Here is a 23001-nt window from a genome sequence, read left to right on the forward strand (position 1 = left end):
AAATGATTTTATAGCCCCATTTATTTCCACCAAATAATAATTTGTCTGAATATATATATATATATAAGATAGAAAGTGTGAATATATATAATAATATATATATATATATATATATATATATATATATATATATATATATATATATATATATATATATATTCACACTTTCTATCTTGTATGTAGGACACATTTATCTGTACTGTATGTGTATTTATTAGGGATCCCCACTTCCTGCTGCAAATGCAGCAGCTACTCTTCCTGGGGTTTATTATGGATCCCCATTAGTTCCTGCCAATGCAGCAGCTACTCTTCCTGGGGTCCAAACATATTAAAGCACTTGCATTACATATAAAACAACAGATAAAACAGTACATCATATAACATTATTACACCACTACATATCTACAGTACAAAACATGTTTAATACCACCATACAACAATATCATAATGTATGCAGTATGCATGTGTCTGTACCTTTGTGTGTGTCTGTACAAACAGTAATACAAATCAAGCATGAATTGAAATTGCTATTTTTCACTCTCTCTAACTAAGGGAACAATCGCCCAATAATAAACTGGAGAAACCTAATGTTACTCCTTATGGTCCAATGACCTTACACGTTCTGTTAAAAGGTGAAGTAGTTCTGGAAGCCAAATTCAATCCAAACCTGAATCGATTCTCAATTGCAGTACGGTTCTAGAAGCATGAATCCCCTCTAAATAACTTCCCAAATACAAAATACACAAAATAAACAGTGTACGCCGTTTTAACCGGTTTCAACACAGTTGCAGCCCACAGTATTTTTCAGTGACAACACGTGTTTGTCATCTTCCATTTACACACAGGTGTTCGGAGACGCAGATAATTAATTAGCACTCTGTCTTCCGTATGTTTTCCCTAAACTAGTGTTTAAATGGAGATACGGCCATGTGGGAACCCTATAAAAGGTGTGTATCAATTTAACCTTAAAAAAATATAATAAAGATAAGGTCCTTATGCTTGCAAAACCGTACCGTAAACGATGCGTGTTAAATGTTCAGACCGAGCGTAACGCCGGCTCTTAATAAAACTCTCCCGTACAGAAGACGCCTTCATCTAATGATGACTCTATTGTGTGTAATACAATGGAACTGAGAGTAATGACCGCGTGCTAGGAGAACACCAGGGCACCACTGAAAAGTTTATATCAAAACTGATTGAAGAAAAATGTAAGAAGTTTAACAAATCAACCTTTCATCACCACATACACTGTGTACTTAAAACATTTAGAAAATGTAAATCCAAGAAAATAAGGAAATAACACATTTGAATTTAGATTATACATCATTATGCAGTTATGAACCTGTGATAAGACTAATGTCCTATCCAGGGATGTACTTCAGCCTCACGCTGCAGAAACAAGACTCACTGCCCTATGGGCCGTTTTGGCATGCACAAGGTAGAATGCTAATAAACAAGTAGAAAGGTGGAGTATTGAAAGTATTAATGTTTTTATACCAGAGCAATTAACACATTAATAACAAGTACAACATGTAAACATCGTAGGAAGACCTCCCATTCTGTTGAACTTTAAACCTGGAAGTACATTTTCCAGACGTCAGAGGTGAGGCTATGGATGGAGGCTTGCAGTGTGAGTCCCTCCTCCTCCACCTACTCCTCACCTTCTAGGCAGTCTCCAAAATGGCACCCTATTTAATTTACAGTACATAGGGAATACGGTGCCATTTGGGACTCAATCCTAGTCCCTCTATCTGCCTTCCAGTGTAAAACTATCTATTCTAGGCCTGAATATAATCTTCACATCTGGAGATGAGTTGCCCCCTTTTCTCTTCCTTTATTATTACAGCCCCCTTGTTGTTTGTGGTGCTCTACCTAAATAGATCTGTCTTGGTGGTGGTGCTCTACCTAAATAGATCTGTCTTGGTGGTAGTGCTCTACCTAAATAGATCTGTCTTGGTGGTGGTGCTCTACCTAAATAGATCTGTCTTGGTGGTGGTGCTCTACCTAAATAGATCTGTCTTGGTGGTGGTGCTCTACCTAAATAGATCTGTCTTGGTGGTGGTGCTCTACCTAAATAGATCTGTCTTGGTGGTAGTGCTCTACCTAAATAGATCTGTCTTGGTGGTGGTGCTCTACCTAAATAGATCTGTCTTGGTGGTGGTGCTCTACCTAAATAGATCTGTCTTGGTGGTGGTGCTCTACCTAAATAGATCTGTCTTGGTGGTGGTGCTCTACCTAAATAGATCTGTCTTGGTGGTGGTGCTCTACCTAAATAGATCTGTCTTGGTGGTGGTGCTCTACCTAAATAGATCTGTCTTGGTGGTGGTGCTCTACCTAAATAGATCTGTCTTGGTGGTAGTGCTCTACCTAAATAGATCTGTCTTGGTGGTGGTGCTCTACCTAAATAGATCTGTCTTGGTGGTGGTGCTCTACCTAAATAGATCTGTCTTGGTGGTGGTGCTCTACCTAAATAGATCTGTCTTGGTGGTGGTGCTCTACCTAAATAGATCTGTCTTGGTGGTGGTGCTCTACCTAAATAGATCTGTCTTGGTGGTGGTGCTCTACCTAAATAGATCTCAGGTGTAGGACACAGAGACTTGTTAGTAAGTCACTTCAGAGTCTGATTCAAGTTAGGAGTCTTTGACTACCTCAGGCAGTGGCTGAAGTATGTTTTGATGTCCTCATGGACTACCTCGGGCAGTTGTTGAAGTGTATTCTCCTCTTTAGCTTCTCGGGCTGGTGGGACGCCATGAGAGAGAACTCCCGAAAGATGTGATATGTTGTGTCACCTGCAAGAGGGGACATTACAATCACAAGGGGGCGCCATTCGGGCACTGTGGCTCCCCAAGGAATAGAGTAGCTTTGGTCCCGGGCATTAGTGTGGCTGTGTGGGTTAATGAAGGAACACACACTAACGGCCTGGACCAGAGCTAGAACTAGCGATGACTTGATTTGATTTGATCAGAGGTTCAGACTAGATCACTAGATCGCCCACAGATAATCTGTCACCCTGTGTGGTGTTAAATGAAGCCCACTGATTCAGAGATCCCAGTGTTAGTAAAGCACAGTATCAGGACTAGATCAGAACATCTACTATAGGAAAACTATCAGGTAATTATCAGGATTGGTTTCTGTACTTCAGTATGGCACTGGTCTAAAATGATTGGACAGGTATAGATCTAATGCCCTACAGTAATGTTCTATAGTTCTAATGCCCTATAGTATTCTATAGTAATGTTCTATAGATCTAATGCCCTATAGTATTCTATACTAATGTTCTATAGTCCTAATGCCCTATAGTATTCTATAGTAATGTTCTATAGATCTAATGTATTCTATAGTAATGTTCTATAGATCTAATGCCCTACAGTAATGTTCTATAGTTCTAATTCCCTATAGTATTCTATAGTAATGTTCTATAGATCTAATTCCCTACAGTAATGTTCTATAGTTCTAATTCCCTATAGTATTCTATAGTAATGTTCTATAGATCTAATTCCCTATAGTAATGTTCTATAGATCTAATGCCCTATAGTATTCTATAGTAATGTTCTATAGTTCTAATGCCCTATAGTATTCTATAGTAATGTTCTATAGATCTAATGTATTCTATAATAATGTTCTATAGATCTAATGTATTCTATAGTAATGTTCTATAGATCTAATGTATTCTATAGTAATGTTCTATAGATCTAATGCCCTATAGTAATGTTCTATAGTTCTAATTCCCTATAGTATTCTATAGTAATGTTCTATTACATTTTACATTACATTTAAGTCATTTAGCAGACGCTCTTATCCAGAGCGACTTACAAAATGGTGCATTCACCTTATGATATCCAGTGGAACAACCACTTTACAATAGTGCATCTAAATCTTTTAAGGGGGGGGTTAGAAGGATTACTTTATCCTATCCTAGGTATTCCTTAAAGAGGTGGGGTTTCAGGTGTCTCCGGAAGGTGGTGATTGACTCCGCTGTCCTGGCGTCGTGAGGGAGCTTGTTCCACCATTGGGGTGCCAGAGCAGCGAACAGTTTTGACTGGGCTGAGCGGGAACTGTGCTTCCTCAGAGGTAGGGAGGCGAGCAGGCCAGTGGTGGATGAACGCAGTGCCCTTGTTTGGGTGTAGGGCCTGATCAGAGCCTGAAGGTATGGAGGTGCCGTTCCCTTCACAGCTCCGTAGGCAATCACCATGGTCTTGTAGCGGATGCGAGCTTCAACTGGAAGCCAGTGGAGAGAGCGGAGGAGCGGGGTGACGTGAGAGAACTTGGGAAGGTTGAACACCAGACGGGCTGCGGCGTTCTGGATGAGTTGTAGGGGTTTAATGGCACAGGCAGGGAGCCCAGCCAACAGCGAGTTGCAGTAATCCAGACGGGAGATGACAAGTGCCTGGATTAGGACCTGCGCCGCTTCCTGTGTGAGGCAGGGTCGTACTCTGCGAATGTTGTAGAGCATGAACCTACAGGATCGGGTCACCGCCTTGATGTTAGTGGAGAACGACAGGGTGTTGTCCAGGATCACGCCAAGGTTCTATAGATCTAATGTATTCTATAATAATGTTCTATAGATCTAATGCCCTATAGTAATGTTCTATAGTTCTAATTCCCTATAGTATTCTATAGTAATGTTCTATAGATCTAATATATTCTATAGTAATGTTCTATAGATCTAATGCCCTATAGTAATGTTCTATAGTTCTAATGTATTCTATAGTAATGTTCTATAGTTCTAATGCCCTATAGTAATGTTCTATAGTTCTAATGCCCTATAGTATTCTATAGTAATGTTCTATAGATCTAATGTATTCTATAGTAATGTTCTATAGTTCTAATGCCCTATAGTAATGTTCTATAGTTCTAATGCCCTATAGTATTCTATAGTAATGTTCTATAGATCTAATGTATTCTATAGTAATGTTCTATAGATCTAATGTATTCTATAGTAATGTTCTATAGTTCTAATGTATTCTATAGTAATGTTCTATAGTTCTAATGCCCTATAGTAATGTTCTATAGTTCTAATGCCCTATAGTATTCTATAGTAATGTTCTATAGATCTAATGTATTCTATAGTAATGTTCTATAGATCTAATGTATTCTATAGTAATGTTCTATAGTTCTAATTCCCTATAGTATTCTATAGTAATGTTCTATAGATCTAATGCCCTATAGTAATGTTCTATAGTTCTAATTCCCTATAGTATTCTATAGTAATGTTCTATAGTTCTAATGTATTCTATAGTAATGTTCTATAGTTCTAATGTATTCTATAGTAATGTTCTATAGTTCTAATGCCCTATAGTAATGTTCTATAGTTCTAATGCCCTACAGTATTCTATAGTAATGTTATATTGCCCATCCCTGAAGCCGGAGTGAGTAATTCTTCTGACCAATCAGATCAGCACTTTTCCTTATAATTGAGCAACAGATCAGAATTCGGCTGCCTGTGCAAACGCAGCCATAGTGGTGAACATCCTGACCACCTTGCCTAAGGGTCGATCCCCTAGAGAGAGATAGAGGACTCATCTTTATATCTGTGACATTTAAGGATCTGTGGCATCATGGGAGCGCCATTGAGGCAACAAACCATAGGAATCCCCACCCAGTTACTTTGACTACTTTAAAATGGTGGAAGCACGGTGGAAGCACTCAATGGCGCTGCCCATGCTAAAACCGCCTTTTGGCCTCTAGAGGCCTCTATCATTCTCTATGGTTGATCGAAATCTGCTCTGTTCGGTGTGCATCCCTTCTACTCGTGGTGAATACAGGCTTCCTATTGGCTCAGGAGCTCACAGGAGGCTACAATGAACACATAAGTCCCGGAACTCAAGAGGTTCACAGAATTCGATTCCAAATTCTTACAATAGGATCAACAATGTGTCATATCATTCATCTTGAATCTGTCGTTCTGCCCCTGAACAAGGTAGTTAACCCACTCTTCCTAGGCCGTCATTGTAAATAAGGATTTGTTCTTAACTTACTTGCCTAGTTAAATAAAAGTTAAATAAAATTAAAAATAAATAATCTTCCCTATGGCTGTGTTGGTTCCTACGAGTATTTAGTGAAGTATTACTATAAGCTAAGTGTAGAAACTATATCTCTTCGTTCTTATAGTGTTTTGGAGGTAAGCTTCTTAATTCATAGTAATCCATTGGGAGGGTTTCTATTCGATAACAACGAATACAGATATTTATATTCTCGTTCTCTGGTAAGAAGTTTAGCCAAAAGTGTTACTGGTGGGGTATAGGGGATAATGTAGACAAAATTCAAAATAAAACCCAATGTGTTTTCAGTCCTGTGGTAAATACTGACGAGCATAATTTGTAATGATTGTGAAAGCTGGGATAGAACGGGTCATTGCAATCACCAAACGTCTGTAACCTACTTCCTTCACAGCTGTCAACGTTTAGAAAAGCGTTGATCCATTGATAAGTAGAACAACATTATCACACAGTGGGAAGAGACCTAACAAAGATGAACAATAACAGTGAGGTCACCCAACCAAATTTTCTCCCAAAGCAAGTGTGTTCGCGTGTGTGTTTTGTGTTTGTTTTTGTGTATGTGTGTTTGTTTGTGCGTGTGTGTGTGTGTGTGTGTTTTGTGTTTGTTTTTGTGTATGTGTGTTTGTTTGTGCGTGTGTGTTTGTGTGTGTGTGTGTGTGTGCGTGCGCACCATTTGAAGAGAGATTGAGGTTCCTTAAATATATGATCATGTACACCAGTAGGACAGAGAGATGGTCAGAGCTATCTGGGATCCCTGGGACATTCCTATCCTAAACCTAACCTGACCCTTATCCGAACCTTAATAACCATTTCTTAACCATTTTACATTTCAACTTCCGATAGGTTAGGGATGTCCCCAAGGATCCCGGATAGCATGGACCACAGAGGGGGACACCAAACACACCATACCCCCAAGGCGAGATAGACCATGATGCATCACTCACTCTATCCCGAACACTATCCTTGCGCTTTACCTTCCTGCTGGTCCCCATGGCAACGCCTGTAGCAACGGAAGCAACAACAGTCGTCAGTTTATTCTTTTTCTCAGATAGCGGTCGACAAAACACTACAAACCTACTTTGGCTGTGTCTTATTCCCTATACACTGACTTTTCAAAACATTAAGAACACCTGCACTTTCCATTGCATAGACTGACCAGGTGAAAACATCTGAAACGTGGTTAGAGCGTTGGGCCTGTAACCAAAAGGTTGCAGGATTGAATCCCCGAGCTGACAAGGTAAACATGTGTTGTTCTGCCCCATTAACAAGGCAGTTAACCCACTGTTCCCTGATAGGCCGGCAGTTAACCCACTGTTCCCCGGATGCCAAAGACGTTGATTAAGGTAGCCCCCCCGCACCTCTCTGATTCAGAGACCGTACATTGGGTTAAATGCAGAAGACACATTTCAGTTGTACAACTGACTATATATCCCCACTTCCCCATAAAATAAAACCTGCATTTTGCACCCTCTACCCCCCCCCCCCCCTTTCTAGCTCGGACTCTACTGATAGCTACTCTATTGAGGGAAAAAAATTACTTTCTATGACTGTGATATGTGGTTGTCCCACCTAGCTATCTGTAGATGAATGTACTGACTATGACTGGTCCACCTAGCTATCTGGAGATGAATGTACTGACTATGACTGATCCACCTAGCTATCTGGAGATGAATGTACTGACTATGACTGGTCCACCTAGCTATCTGGAGATGAATGGACTGACTATGACTGGTCCACCTAGCTATCTGTAGATGAATGGACTGACTATGACTGGTCCACCTAGCTATCTGTAGATGAATGTACTGACTATGACTGGTCCACCTAGCTATCTGGAGATGAATGTACTGACTATGACTGGTCCACCTAGCTATCTGTAGATGAATGTACTGACTATGACTGGTCCACCTAGCTATCTGGAGATGAATGTACTGACTATAACTGGTCCACCTAGCTATCTGGAGATGAATGGACTGACTATGACTGGTCCACCTAGCTATCTGTAGATGAATGTACTGACTATGACTGGTCCACCTAGCTATCTGGAGATGAATGTATCTGAAGATGAATGTACTGACTATGACTGGTCCACCTAGCTATCTGGAGATGAATGTATTGACTATGACTGGTCCACCTAGCTATCTGGAGATGAATGTATCTGAAGATGAATGTACTGACTATGACTGGTCCACCTAGCTATCTGGAGATGAATGTACTGACTATGACTGGTCCACCTAGCTATCTGGAGATGAATTCACTAACTGTAAGTCGCTCTGGATAAGAGCATCTGCTAAATGACAAAAATGTGAATCCAGGTGAAAAGCTATGATCCCTTATTGATGTCACTTTCTAAATCCACTTCAATCAGTGTAGATGAAGGGGAGGAGACATGGTTAAATAATTATTTTTAAGCCTTGAGACATGGATTGTGTATGTGTATCATTCAGAGGGTGAAGGGGCAAGACAAAATATGTAAGTGTTGTTGAACGAGGTATGGTAGTAGGTGCCAGGCACACCGGTTTGAGTGTGTCAAGAACTGCAACACTTCCTAATGTTTACTATACTCAGTGTATAGTGCACTACTTTTGAACTAGGGCTCTGGTCAAAAGTAGTGGGCTCTGGTCAAAAGTAGTGCACTATGTAGGGAATAGGGTGCCATTTTGGAAACAGACGGTGTATTTTTTTCTCAGGAAACTGACAGAAGAGAGTTGGGTAAAAGAAAGACCTCTGAGATGAGTATATGACCCGTTGATCTGGCTCTAGCTTCATGGGACTGTACTGTGCCTTGTTGAATGCTTAAAGTGAGGTCGTGTGCTAACGCAGTTACAGTATAGACGAGGGAATTACCCTGCGACCAGTGAGTAATGTTCTCCCAACGTTCCAGTAACATTCCAACCGCAAAGTTACGGCAACGTAGGGAGAAGGATTGTTTACAAGGAGAGAAGACGACAGGAGTCAGAAATGAGGCAGAAGCAGTCAAGCAAGGTTAAGAGTTCAAGAGTTTCTTGGTTTTATTCTCTTTATGCATTATTTTTTTTTATCACCATCTCAGTGTTTCTAAAACCAAGGAACAAAGAAAGTTATTCCAAAGATATCCAAATGTAGAGATATTAATACACGGATGTTTGTTTCCCCAAGTAGTACAGAGAGATAGCTATGTAACAATATTCCAAAAGATTGTACAGATAGATTTTTGGAAGAAGAGAACAGAATCAGAACAGATGGAACAGGCCGGGTTCCATGGTGGAATGAGGAAGTCAGAGCAGGAAGTTTGGAAGAAGAGAACAGAATCAGAACAGACAGAATGGAACAGGCCGGGTTCCATGGTGGAATGAGGAAGTCAGAGCAGGAAGTTTGGAAGAAGAGAACAGAATCAGAACAGACAGAATGGAACAGGCCGGGTTCCATGGTGGAATGTGGAAGTCAGCGCAGGCAGTTTGAGTCAAGAGTTAAAATAAAAAAAAACATTTTTATTTACAGCATGTTTGTTTGTTTAGAAGCATCATTTAACTCCAATGTTAAAACACTAAGAAACAACACCCATCACTTCAGCTGGGCTAGGTTACCACCCTATTTAGTCACAGTCCCTGGTCGAATATATCCAATTTATCACTCCCATTGTTTTGCTTTGAATTCCAAATCATTTCAGATGGTCATTGCAGAATATCACCTGCTGCCACACTCTGAAAATAAAAAACAATTGATGAAAATAATAATTGTTCTGTGACCATTTTCTTTTGAACATTTTGTAAAAACACTGACGGACACTGTTTCTACCACTTTGTTTCACTATACCACTTGTTATCAGATGTTAAACACTGTATTTATGTATTTCCGCTGAAGTTAAACTGATTGATGCCTAACAACACTGTTGCACACTTCCCTTTTCCAAAGTCTTTGGCAGAGAACAAAAAAAATCTAACTCCTTTAGGACTTCATGCCAACATAGTTGAGGAACAAACAGAGGTCGGCTAGCTAATGAAAAACAGTTCAGCTCTATGTTTCAGTAAAAAGGAAAAATAAATCAAATTGACAAAACAGTGAAGCTATAGCTGGTCCAGAAGTGGACGTAGAGATGGCACAGAGGTCCATATGTCTACCAAAGAGACAGGAGGAAGTTGTTTTAGGACATCAGAGGAAGTGGCTGTACTGTACAGTAGCTCATGCTTTTTAACAGGACTGCACAGCACCATGAGGGGACCAATAGGAGATTGTCATGCTCCGAATGCAGACAGCATTCTAGAACGCCCCCAAGAACTACGCAGCATTCTAAAACGCCCAACAGCATATTCTAGAACGCGTACATACATTCTAGAACGTTCTGGTCACAACCGAAAAGCATGCAGAATATAATGAGCATTGAGCAATGATGACCAGAGAAGACAGTCAGTTGTAACTAGAATTACAATGTGTTTTGATGATAATTCAATGGGTCTAGCTCTTCCTCTCCCTAAGTCAACCAAAGCACCACTGGTGTGGTCATGAAGAAGATGTCTTTATCAGTAAACACTGAATGACTGTAATCAAAAAAAGGTTTGAAATATAGATATAGAAACACGTAATCACTAGAATGTCTATAAATAAATGATTTTTCAAAAAGTCTAGTACAGTAATTCTAGGTATAGTTCAGTGGGGACGTTGAAGGGACAGGGTTGGTGAAACCCTTGTTTAGAACTGAAGCCAGAATGTGTGTGTGGCACAATGACGCAAGACCAGACCAAAACATATCCAGTAAGAAAAAAAAGTGAGGATATTGAAAAGTTTGAAAGATTAAAAAAAAAGGAAAATAATTTACAGAAACATATGAATTGTGAATCCTAATAATCATCATTGCACTAGTCCTCCTGGTTGAACGTAGGATTACAAAATTCCAATAACTTTCCCCAAATTCCTCGGTTTTCTAGAAATCCTGTATGGAAGATTCCGGAGTGGAATTTTGCTACCCTATTTTAACATAAATAAACGAATACAAACAAAAAGACAGAAACTCAACAAGCAAAATGAGAGAGCATGACGTAAACACGACAACAACTATAAAGAAATCACATTACCGTAGGAAGGGAAAGTATTTTACATTAAGATCTCATCGTAATAATAATAATAATAATAATATAGCATTTAATCCTCACTCACTCACTCACTCACTCACTCACTCACTCACTCACTCACTCACTCACTCACTCACTCACTCACTCACTCACTCACTCACTCACTCACTCACTCACTCACTCACTCACTCACTCACTCACTCACCTCACTCACCTCACTCGCAAGTAACAACAAAGCAGGTGTTTGTCTCTTTCTCCATCCATCAGTCCTTCAGTATTCTCATCACATTTTTTTACCACTTCACCCCTCCATCCGTCCCTTCCCATTACACACAGTAAACCATGACGACCCCACCTTCACAGACTAACGCAGTGGACCTTCCTTGACCATGCCTATAGCAGCCACACAACACCCATTCCATATCACTGTAACCTCATGCCACTGTAGAACAACAGTTGGAACCAAGTCCTGCCCTGCACATGTCGCCACTGAATTACATTTAACCTAGATCTCCCACAGAAGATATAAGGACAAAAAGGCTTCCTTTTCAGACCAGCTTTAACCCTTTAAGGAATACGGAGTTATAGACATACTGTAATCATGCCATTATTTCTAAATCGATAGATTCTAATTAATTATAACACAATGGGCCGCTGATAAATTCTTATGGTATTATCAAATTCTGGAATATAAACTACTGTAAAATGCTAAATAGAACACTATAATATAATGTTCTAAACTACTGTAAAATGCTGAATAGAACACAATAATATAATGTTCTAAACTACTGTAAAATGCTGAATAGAACACTATAATATAATGTTCTAAACTACTGTAAAATGCTAAATAGAACACTATAATATAATGTTCTAAACTACTGTAAAATGCTGAATAGAACACTATAATATAATGTTCTAAACTACTGTAAAATGTTAAATAGAACACCATAATATAATGTTCTAAACTACTGTAAAATGCTGAATAGAACACCATAATATAATGTTCTAAACTACTGTAAAATGCTGAATAGAACACTATAATATAATGTTCTAAACTACTGTAAAATGCTAAATAGAACACTATAATATAATGTTCTAAACTACTGTAAAATGTTAAATAGAACACTATAATATAATGTTCTAAACTACTGTAAAATGCTAAATAGAACACTATAATATAATGTTCTAAACTACTGTAAAATGTTAAATAGAACACCATAATATAATGTTCTAAACTACTGTAAAATGCTGAATAGAACACTGTAGAATAATATTGTAAAGACTCTGTGGAAGCTTAGGTCCTTACTGGTAAGAGAGGGAAGGTAATATATGGACAGGAAGGCCTACGCTACGATAAAAAGGGTTCTTTGGCTGTGCCCACAGGAGAACCTTTTTTGGTTCCAGGTAGAACTATTTTGGGTTCCATGTAGAAACCTCTGTGGAAAGGGTTCTATACGGAACCCAAAAGGATTCTACCTGGAACCAAAAAGGGTTCTTCAAAGGGATCTCCTATGGGGACAGCCGAAGAACCATTAATGGTTCTAGATAGCACCTTTTTAGTTTTTTTCTAAGAGTGTACGAGAGGCAGGAGTGTTGAGCAGAATAGCGAGTAAACGGCCTGACAGTGAGAACCACAGACAAGACTATTAGGAACAGCCAGATACACTCTGTTTCACTCAGTTTATAATATGAATGGTGTGGAAAGCAGCTAGCTATGTGGTTAAAAGATCTGGATATAGACGCCAGGTTAGCAAGAAGAGAAGCATTTTGTTGGAAAGATATAATGTCGTTGTTCTGCGCTACGGTCAGTAGGGCCTTGTTTCTCTCACCTCACTCATCTTCTCTTCACACACTCCCAGTAGACGTTGCTCTTAGACACAGATCTAGAATCAGCTTTACCCTCTACAAATCATAACCCTAACCACTTACGGTAACAATGCAAAACTGACTCCAGACCAGTATATCTAAGGGTAACTTCACCCTACTACTCTGCCCTGTATGATATGCCTATATATGCCCAGTTAGTAGTGGCTAATCTGTATTCCAAATTGCACCCTATTCCCTATGTAGTGCACTACTTTTGTAGTGGGCCCAGGTCAAAAGTAGTGCACTACATAGGGAATAGGGTGCAATTTGGGATGCACACTGCCTCAGTGGCGCCCCCTGCCTCAGTGGTGCCCCCTAACAGTAGTCTATTGTGAGGCAGATAAACTCCTGAATACATTTCCTGTACTGATGTTCAGTTGGTGAGCTGCTGGGGTATTGACCTGGCTGACCAAACGGACCCTCTGCCTCGCGCATCTCCTCATTCATCCGTGCTAACCGCAACCTGGGAGAGAGAGGGAGAGCGTGAGGGAGGAAAGGGAGAGGGTGGGGGAGAGGTAGGAGAAGGACGGTAGGGTTGGAGAGGGTGAGGGAGGTGGGTAGGGTTGGAGAGAGTGAGGTAGGAAAAATATATAGGAGAGAAACAGAAAACAGAATAATATTAACCAAACTTTGGGTAACATTTTATATATTTTAGTCATTTAGTGAGTCGGGGGGGGGGGGGGGCTTTTAGAAGAGGTATCAGATGTTTTCGGTGAACATTCTGTGAACTTTTCTGTGTTGAGCAAAACAACTATAACAGTAACAATATCGGCGTTAGCGGCCTGGACAGCCATGCTCAGAGGTGTGTGTGTGTGTGAATGCATAGCTTTGGTGTGTGTGTGACTTACAGTGTAACAATATCGGCGTTAGCGGCCTGGACAGCCATGCTCAGAGGGTCGTGACCTTCCTCATCAACCTCCGTCTGACAAGCCCCTCTCTTCAGGAACAGACACACCTGACTATATATAGATAGAGAGAGAGAGAGAGAGAGAGAGAGAGAGAGATAAATGAACCTGCCAACGGACAGACACCTGACTACAGAATGGATGAATTAATATTGTGTATGATGGAATCGAATATGAACAACACTATGACTAAATAGATGAAGTGAATCGAATATGAACAACGCTATGACTAAATAGATTAAGTGCATCGAATGAGATGGCTTCTTCATCACAAAACCTTTTGATGTTGCCAATTATTTGAATGATTACTTCATTGGCAAAGTGGGCAAATTTATTCAGGAAGTACCAACGAACGGTGCGCCATCGTATTTATGCATTAAAAACTAATAATGAAAGAAAAGCAGTGTAAGTTAGCATTGCGTCAAGTTAAAGTTGACAACTTAGATGGAAAGCTACTAAGGATGGTAGGTGACTCTATAGCCACTCCTATCTGTCATATTTTTAATCTGACTCTAGAGGAAAGTCTTTGTCTCTGGCCTGGAGGGAAGCCAAAGCCATTCCGCTACCCAAGTGTGGTAAAGCCGGCCTTTACAGGTTCTAACAGCAGACCTATCAGCTTGCTGACAGTTTTTAGCAAACTGTTGGGCAAAAAATGGTGTTTAACCAAATACAATCCTATTTCTCTGTAAACACGTCTTGCTCTTCATTGTAATCAGAGGGCTGATATTAATACTATGCATGCCAGTCTCTCTTGGCTAAGAGTTGAGGAGAGACTGACTGCATCACTTCTTATTTTGATAAGAAACATTCATGTGTTGGTTATATACACTCGGTCCTGGTACTCCGTGAATATAACCAAGTTACCAGGCAAGTATAGTGGTTAGGGATGAATTAATGAATGTCTTACCCTCTGTCCCAGGTAGGTAGCGTGGTGTAGGGGTTAGGAATGAATGAATGAATGAATGAATGAATGTCTCTTACCCTGTATGTCCCAGGTAGGTAGCGTGGTATAGGGGTTAGGGATGAATGAATGAATGTCTCTTACCCTGTATGTCCCAGGTAGGTAGCGTGGTATAGGGGTTAGGGATGAATGAATGAATCTTTTACCCTGTGTCCCAGGTACACGATTTCTAAATGATCAGGACGTTTTGACCTTTTTGCTCGCCCGAGTTAGAATACCTCATGATAAGATGCAGACCACACTATTTACCAAGAGTTGTTTTTCATCTCTATTTTTCCTAGCCTTCCATTTACCACCACAAAATGATGCTGGCACTAAGACCGCACTCAACGAGCTGTATGGGGCCATAAGCAAATAACAAAATGCTCATCCAGAGGAGGTGCTTCTCGTGGTTGGTGATTTGAACGCAAGGAAGCTGAAATCCATTGTACCCCCATTTTTACCCCATGCTAATCTACAGGAATGTTTCCTTTTAACCCCATGCTAATCTACAGGAATGTTTCATTTTAACCCCATGCTAATCTACAGGAATGTTTCCTTTTAACCCCATGCTAATCTACAGGAATGTTTCATTTTAACCCCATGCTAATCTACAGGAATGTTTCATTTTAACCCCATGCTAATCTACAGGAATGTTTCATTTTAACCCCATGCTAATCTACAGGAATGTTTCATTTTAACCCCATGCTAATCTACAGGAATGTTTCATTTTAACCCCATGCTAATCTACAGGAATGTTTCATTTTAACCCCATGCTAATCTACAGGAATGTTTCATTTTATACCCTCATGCTAATCTACAGGAATGTTTCATTTTAACCCCATGCTAATCTACAGGAATGTTTCATTTTAACCTCCATGCTAATCTACAGGAATGTTTCATTTTAACCTCATGCTAATCTACAGGAATGTTTCGCTAGCACAGACTGAAATATGTTCTGGGATTCATCCGATAACATTGAGGAGTTTACCACATCAGTCACCGGCTTCATTAATAAGTGCATCAACAACGTTGTGAATGAATGAATTAATGAATGTCTCTTACCCTGTATGTCCCAGGTAGGTAGCGTGGTGTAGGGGTTAGGGATGAATGAATGAATGTCTCTTACCCTGTATGTCCCAGGTAGGTAGCGTGGTGTAGGGGTTAGGGATGAATGAATGAATGAATGAATGAATGAATGAATGAATGTCTCTTACCCTGTATGTCCCAGGTAGGTAGAGTGGTGTAGGGGTTAGGGATGAATGAATTAATTAATTAATTAATGTCTCTTACCCTGTATGTCCCAGGTAGGTAGCGTGGTGTAGGGGTTAGGGATGAATAAATGAATGAATGTCTCTTACCCTGTATGTCCCAGGTAGGTAGCGTGGTGTAGGGGTTAGGGATGAATAAATGAATGAATGTCTCTTACCCTGTATGTCCCAGGTAGGTAGAGTGGTGTAGGGGTTAGGGAGTGAATGAATGAATGTCTCTTACCCTGTATGTCCCAGGTAGGTAGCGTGGTGTAGGGGTTAGGGAGATGAATGAATGAATGAATGAATGAATGAATGTCTCTTACCCTGTATGTCCCAGGTAGGTAGAGTGGTGTAGGGGTTAGGGATGAATGAATGAATGAATGAATGTCTCTTACCCTGTATGTCCCAGGTAGGTAGCGTGGTGTAGGGGTTAGGGATGAATGAATGAATGAATGAATGTCTCTTACCCTGTATGTCCCAGGTAGGTAGCGTGGTGTAGGGGTTAGGGATGAATGAATGAATATGAATGTCTCTTACCCTGTATGTCCCAGGTAGGTAGCGTGGTGTAGGGGTTAGGGAGGAATGAATGAATGAATGAATGTCTCTTACCCTGTATGTCCCAGGTAGGTAGCGTGGTGTAGGGGTTAGGGATGGAATAAATGAATTAATGTCTCTTACCCTGTATGTCCCAGGTAGGTAGCGTGGTGTAGGGGTTAGGGATGAATAAATGAATGAATGTCTCTTACCCTGTATGTCCCAGGTAGGTAGCGTGGTGTAGGGGTTAGGGAGGAATGAATGAATGAATGTCTCTTACCCTGTATGTCCCAGGTAGGTAGCGTGGTGTAGGGGTTAGGGATGAATGAATGAATGAATGAATGAATGAATGTCTCTTACCCTGTATGTCCCAGGTAGGTAGCGTGGTGTAGGGGTTAGGGATGAATGAATGAATGTCTCTTACCCTGTATGTCCCAGGTAGGTAGCGTGGTGTAGGGGTTAGGGATGAATAAATGAATGAATGTCTCTTACCCTGTATGTCCCAGGTAGGTAGCGTGGTGTAGGGGTTAGGGATGAATAAATGAATGAATGTCTCTTACCCTGTATGTCCCAGGTAGGTAGCGTGGTGTAGGGGTTAGGGATGAATAAATGAATGAATGAATGAATGTCTCTTACCCTGTATGTCCCAGGTAGGTAGCGTGGTGTAGGGGTTAGGGATGAATAAATGAATGAATGAATGAATGTCTCTTACCCTGTATGTCCCAGGTAGGTAGCGTGGTGTAGGGGTTAGGGATGAATAAATGAATGTCTCTTACCCTGTATGTCCCAGGTAGGTAGAGTGGTGTAGGGGTTAGGGATGATTGAATGTCTCTTACCCTGTATGTCCCAGGTAGGTAGCGTGGTGTAGGGGTTAGGGATGAATGAATAATGTCTCTTACCCTGTATGTCCCAGGTAGGTAGCGTGGTGTAGGGGTTAGGGAGGAATGAATGAATAATGTCTCTTACCCTGTATGTCCCAGGTAGGTAGCGTGGTGTAATGAATGAATGTCTCTTACCCTGTATGTCCCAGGTAGGTAGCGTGGTGTAGGGGTTAGGGATGAATGAATGAATAAATGAATGAATGTCTCTTACCCTGTATGTCCCAGGTAGGTAGCGTGGTGTAGGGGTCCTCTCCCCCTCATGTCCCTCTGGTTCACATCAGCCCCATTCTGCAGCAGGAACTCACACGCTATTAGAGAGCCCTGACAAAGAGGAGAGAGAATGAGTGGAGGAGGGAAGAGGGAGAGAGTGGGGGAGGGAAGAGGGAGAGAGTGGGGGAGGGAGGGAAGAGGGAGAGAGTGGGGGAGGGAGGAGAGTGATGGGGGAGAGAAGAGGGAGAGAGTGGTGGGGGGAGGAGAGTGATGGGGGAGGGAAGAGGGAGAGAGAGAGTGGTGGGGGGAGGAGAGTGATGGGGAGGGAAGAGAGAGAGAGTGGTGGGGGGAGGAGAGTGATGGGGAGGGAAGAGAGAGAGAGTGGTGGGGAGGAGAGTGATGGGGGAGGGAAGAGAGAGCGAGTGGGGGAGGGAAGAGGGAGAGAGTGGGGGAGGGAGGAGAGTGATGGGGGAGAGAAGAGGGAGAGAGTGGGGGAGGGAAGAGGGAGAGAGTGGTGGGGGGAGGAGAGTGATGGGGGAGGGAAGAGGGAGAGAGAGAGTGATGGGGAGGAGAGTGATGGGGGAGGGAAGAGAGAGAGAGTGGTGGGGGGAGGAGGGTGATGGGGAGGGAAGAGAGAGAGAGTGGTGGGGGAGGAGAGTGATGGGGAGGGAAGAGAGAGAGAGTGGGGGAGGGAAGAGGGAGAGAGTGGGGGAGGGAGGAGAGTGATGGGGGAGAGAAGAGGGAGAGAGTGGGGGAGGGAAGAGGGAGAGAGTGGTGGGGGGAGGAGAGTGATGGGGGAGGGAAGAGGGAGAGAGAGAGTGATGGGAGGAGAGTGATGGGGGAGGGAAGAGAGAGAGAGTGGTGGGGGGAGGAGAGTGATGGGGGAGGGAAGAGAGAGAGAGTGGTGGGGGAGGAGAGTGATGGGGAGGGAAGAGAGAGAGAGTGGGGGAGGGAAGAGGGAGAGAGTGGGGAAGGGAGGAGAGTGATGGGGGAGAGAAGAGGGAGAGAGTGGGGGAGGGAAGAGGGAGAGAGTGGGGAAGGGAGGAGAGTGATGGGGAGGGAAGAGGGAGAGAGTGGTGGGGGGAGGAGAGTGATGGGGGAGGGAAGAGAGAGAGAGTGGTGGGGGAGGAGAGTGATGGGGAGGGAAGAGAGAGAGAGTGGGGGAGGGAAGAGGGAGAGAGTGGTGGGGGGAGGAGAGTGATGGGGAGGATATGCATGCGACATCTTATGTGTATCTGCATAGTGCAGTATCTTCATAGTGTAGTATCTGCCTAGTGTAGTATCTGCCTAGTGTAGTATCTGCATAGTGTAGTATCTGCCTAGTGTAGTATCTGCATAGTGTAGTATCTGCCTAGTGTAGTATCTGCATAGTGTAGTATCTGTCATAGTGTAGTATCTGCATAGTGTAGTATCTGCCTAGTGTAGTATCTGCATAGTGTGGTATCTGTATAGTGTAGTATCTGCATAGTGTAGTATTTAAAGTGTAGTATCTGCATAGTGTAGTATCTGCATAGTGTAGTATCTGCATAGTGTAGTATCTGCATAGTGTTGTATGTATAGTGTAGTATCTGCCTAGTGTAGTATCTGCCTAGTGTAGTATCTGCATAGTGTAGTATCTGCATAGTGTAGTATCTGCCTAGTGTAGTATCTATAGTGTAGTATCTGCCTAGTGTAGTATCTGCATAGTGTAGTATCTGCATAGTGTAGTATCTGCCTAGTGTAGTATCTGCCTAGTGTAGTATCTTCATAGTGTAGTATATTTAAAGTGTAGTATCTGCATAGTGTAGTATCTGCCTAAAGTCTAGTATCTGCATAGTGTAGTATCTGCAAAGTGTAGTATCTGCCTAGTGTAGTATATTTAAAGTGTAGTATCTGCATAGTGTAGTATCTTTATAATGTAGTATGTATAGTGTAGTATCTGCATAGTGTAGTATCTGCCTAGTGTAGTATCTGTATAGTGTAGTATCTGCATAGTGTAGTATCTGCCTAGTGTAGTATCTTCATAGTGTAGTATCTGCATAGTGTAGTATCTTCATAGTGTAGTATCTGCCTAGTGTAGTATCTGCATAGTGTAGTATCTGCATAGTGTAGTATCTTCATAGTGTAGTATCTGCCTAGTGTAGTATCTGCCTAGTGTAGTATCTGCCTAGTGTAGTATCTGCGTAGTGTAGTATCTGCCTAAAGTGTAGTATCTGCATAGTGTAGTATATTTAAAGTGTAGTATCTGCATAGTGTAGTATATTTAAAGTGTAGTATCTGCAAAGTGTAGTATATTTAAAGTGTAGTATCTTCATAGTGTAGTATATTTAAAGTGTAGTATCTGCATAGTGTAGTATATTTATAGTGTAGTATCTGCGTAGTGTAGTATATTTAAAGTGTAGTATCTGCATAGTGTAGTATATTTAAAGTGTAGTATCTGCATAGTGTAGTATATTTAAAGTGTAGTATCTGCAAAGTGTAGTATATTTAAAGTGTAGTATCTTCATAGTGTAGTATATTTAAAGTGTAGTATCTGCATAGTGTAGTATATTTATAGTGTAGTATCTGCGTAGTGTAGTATATTTAAAGTGTAGTATCTGCATAGTGTAGTATATTTATAGTGTAGTATCTGCGTAGTGTAGTATCTGCATAGTGTTGTATCAGAACACAGTGTTGTATGTATCAGAGCAGGCTGCTGAGGCGAGAACGCCTCATAATAACGTCTGAAATAAAACCATGGAAATCATGCATTTGATACCATTCCATTTATTCTGTTCCAGCAAATTACTATGAACCCGTCCTCCCGAAATAAGGTGCCACCAGCCGCCTGTGGTATGTACAGTGTGTGTCTGCTACTCTGCCCAACCCTGGTCACGGCCTGTATAGTGTGTGTGTATCTCTAGCATTTCTCTTACCCCTGTCACGGCCTGTATGAGCGGGGTCTTCCCCTCCTCATCGCTGGCAGAGTGGACGTCTGCCCCGTGTGCCAGCGCCTCGGCCATGAGTGGCAGGTTGTGTAGCCGTGACGACCGGTAGAGCAACGCCCCCGGGGGGAGGGGCTCCTCAGGGTCTGATCCCGCCTCCTGCTCTATCTCCACCTCCCCACTAGACTCCTCCTCTTCTGACTCACCCTCACACTCTACTGGGGCGAGGGGGAGGGAGGGAGAAGGAGAGAGTGTGGGGGTGGTGGGGGTGGAGAATGAGGGTGTGGGGGGAGGTGGAGAATGAGTGTGTGGGGAGGAGAATGAGTGTGTGGGGGAGAATGAGTGTGTGGGGGAGAATGAGTGTGTGGGGGGGAAGAGAATGAGTGTGTGGGGGAGAATGAGTGTGTGGGGGAGAATGAGTGTGTGGGGGAGAATGAGTGTGTGGGGGAGGAGAATGAGAGTGTGGGGTGGGGGAGAATGAGAGTGTGGGGGGGGAGGAGAATGAGTGTGTGGGGGGGAGGAGAATGAGTGTGTGGGGGAGAATGAGTGTGTGGGGGAGAATGAGTGTGTGGAGGAGAATGAGTGTGGGGGGGAGGAGAATGAGTGTGTGGGGGAGGAGAATGAGTGTGTGGGGGAGGAGAATGAGTGTGTGGGGGAGGAGAATGAGTGTGTGGGGGGAGGATAATGAGTGTGTGGGGGAGAATGAGTGTGTGGGGAGAATGAGTGTGTGGGGGAGAATGAGTGTGTGGGGGGGAGTAGAATGAGTGTGGGGGGAGGAGAATGAGTGTGGGGGGGAGGAGAATGAGTGTGGGGGGGAGGAGAATGAGTGTGTGGGGGGGAGGAGAATGAGTGTGGGGGGGAGGAGAATGAGTGTGGGGGGGAGGAGAATGAGTGTGGGGGGGAGAGAATGAGTGTGGTGGGGGAGGAGAATGAGTGTGTGGGGGAGGAGAATGAGTGTGTGGGGGAGGAGAATGAGTGTGTGGGGGAGGAGAATGAGTGTGTGGGGGAGAATGAGTGTGTGGGGGAGAATGAGTGTGTGGGGGAGAATGAGTGTGTGGGGGAGAATGAGTGTGTGGGGGGGAGTGAGAATGAGTGTGTGGGGAGGAGGAGAATGAGTGTGTGGGGGAGAGGAGAATGAGTGTGTGGGGGGGAGGAGAATGAGTGTGTGGGGGAGAATGAGTGTGTGGGGGAGAATGAGTGTGTGGGGGAGAATGAGTGTGTGGGGGAGAAGAGTGAGTGTGTGGGGGAGGAGAATGAGTGTGTGGGGGGGAGGAGAATGAGTGTGTGGGGGAGAATGAGTGTGGGGGAGAATGAGTGTGTGGGGGAGAATGAGTGTGGGGGAGAATGAGTGTGTGGGGGGGAGGAGAATGAGTGTGTGGGGGGGAGTAGAATGAGTGTGTGGGGGAGGAGAATGAGTGTGTGGGGGAGGAGAATGAGTGTGTGGGGGGAGGAGAATGAGTGTGTGGGGGAGAATGAGTGTGTGGGGGGGAAGAGAATGAGTGTGTGGGGGGGGAGAATGAGTGTGTGGGGGAGAATGAGTGTGGGGGAGAATGAGTGTGTGGGGGGGAGGAGAATGAGTGTGTGGGGGAGGAGAAGAATGAGTGTGTGGGGGAGGAGAATGAGAGTGTGGGGTGGGGGAGAATGAGTGTGTGGGGGAGAATGAGTGTGTGGGGGAGAATGAGTGTGTGGGGGGGAGGAGAATGAGTGTGTGGGGGGAGGAGAATGAGTGTGTGGGGGGGAGGAGAATGAGTGTGGGGGGGAGGAGAATGAGTGTGGGGGGGAGGAGAATGAGTGTGTGGGGGGAGGAGAATGAGTGTGTGGGGGAGAATGAGTGTGTGGGGGAGAATGAGTGTGGGGGGGAGGAGAATGAGTGTGGGGGGGAAGAGAATGAGTGTGTGGGGGAGGAGAATGAGTGTGTGGGGGAGGAGAATGAGTGTGTGGGGGAGGAGAATGAGTGTGTGGGGGGAGGAGAATGAGTGTGTGGGGGAGAATGAGTGTGTGGGGGGGAGGAGAATGAGTGTGTGGGGGAGAATGAGTGTGTGGGGGGGAGGAGAATGAGTGTGTGGGGGGGAGGAGAATGAGTGTGTGGGGGGGAGGAGAATGAGTGTGTGGGGGGGAGGAGAATGAGTGTGTGGGGGGGAGGAGAATGAGTGTGTGGGGGGGAGGAGAATGAGTGTGTGGGGGGGAGGAGAATGAGTGTGTGGGGGGGAGGAGAATGAGTGTGGGGGGGGAGGAGAATGAGTGTGTGGGGGGAGGAGAATGAGTGTGTGGGGGGAGGAGAATGAGTGTGGGGGGGAGGAGAATGAGTGTGGGGGGGAGGAGAATGAGTGTGGGGGGGAGGAGAATGAGTGTGGGGGGGAGGAGAATGAGTGTGGGGGGGAGGAAATGAGTGTGTGGGGGGGAGGAGAATGAGTGTGGGGGGAGGAGAATGAGTGTGGGGGGGAGGAGAATGAGTGTGGGGGGGA

At 43.3% G+C, this 23001-nt stretch overlaps 1 protein-coding gene across 1 annotated transcript in view; it reads right to left on the minus strand.

The window, feature by feature from the left end:
- Positions 1 to 403: 403 nt before the first annotated feature.
- LOC106583764 (arf-GAP with coiled-coil, ANK repeat and PH domain-containing protein 3) overlaps positions 404 to 23001 on the minus strand; it is a 186586-nt gene continuing 163988 nt past the window's right edge. The window contains exons 21-26 of the mRNA XM_082967721.1: positions 20528 to 20751; positions 17635 to 17744; positions 13759 to 13869; positions 13312 to 13373; positions 6944 to 6999; positions 404 to 2789 (exon numbers count right to left, since the gene is read on the minus strand). Of these exons, the coding sequence (XP_082823847.1) occupies positions 2724 to 2789; positions 6944 to 6999; positions 13312 to 13373; positions 13759 to 13869; positions 17635 to 17744; positions 20528 to 20751 (629 nt within the window). The 3' untranslated portion in view covers positions 404 to 2723. The remainder of the gene's footprint in view (positions 2790 to 6943; positions 7000 to 13311; positions 13374 to 13758; positions 13870 to 17634; positions 17745 to 20527; positions 20752 to 23001) is intronic.

Source organism: Salmo salar, chromosome 22 (genome assembly GCF_965601325.2).
Source record: "Salmo salar chromosome 22, fSalSal1, whole genome shotgun sequence".
Classification (NCBI taxonomy): Eukaryota; Metazoa; Chordata; class Actinopteri; order Salmoniformes; family Salmonidae; genus Salmo; species Salmo salar.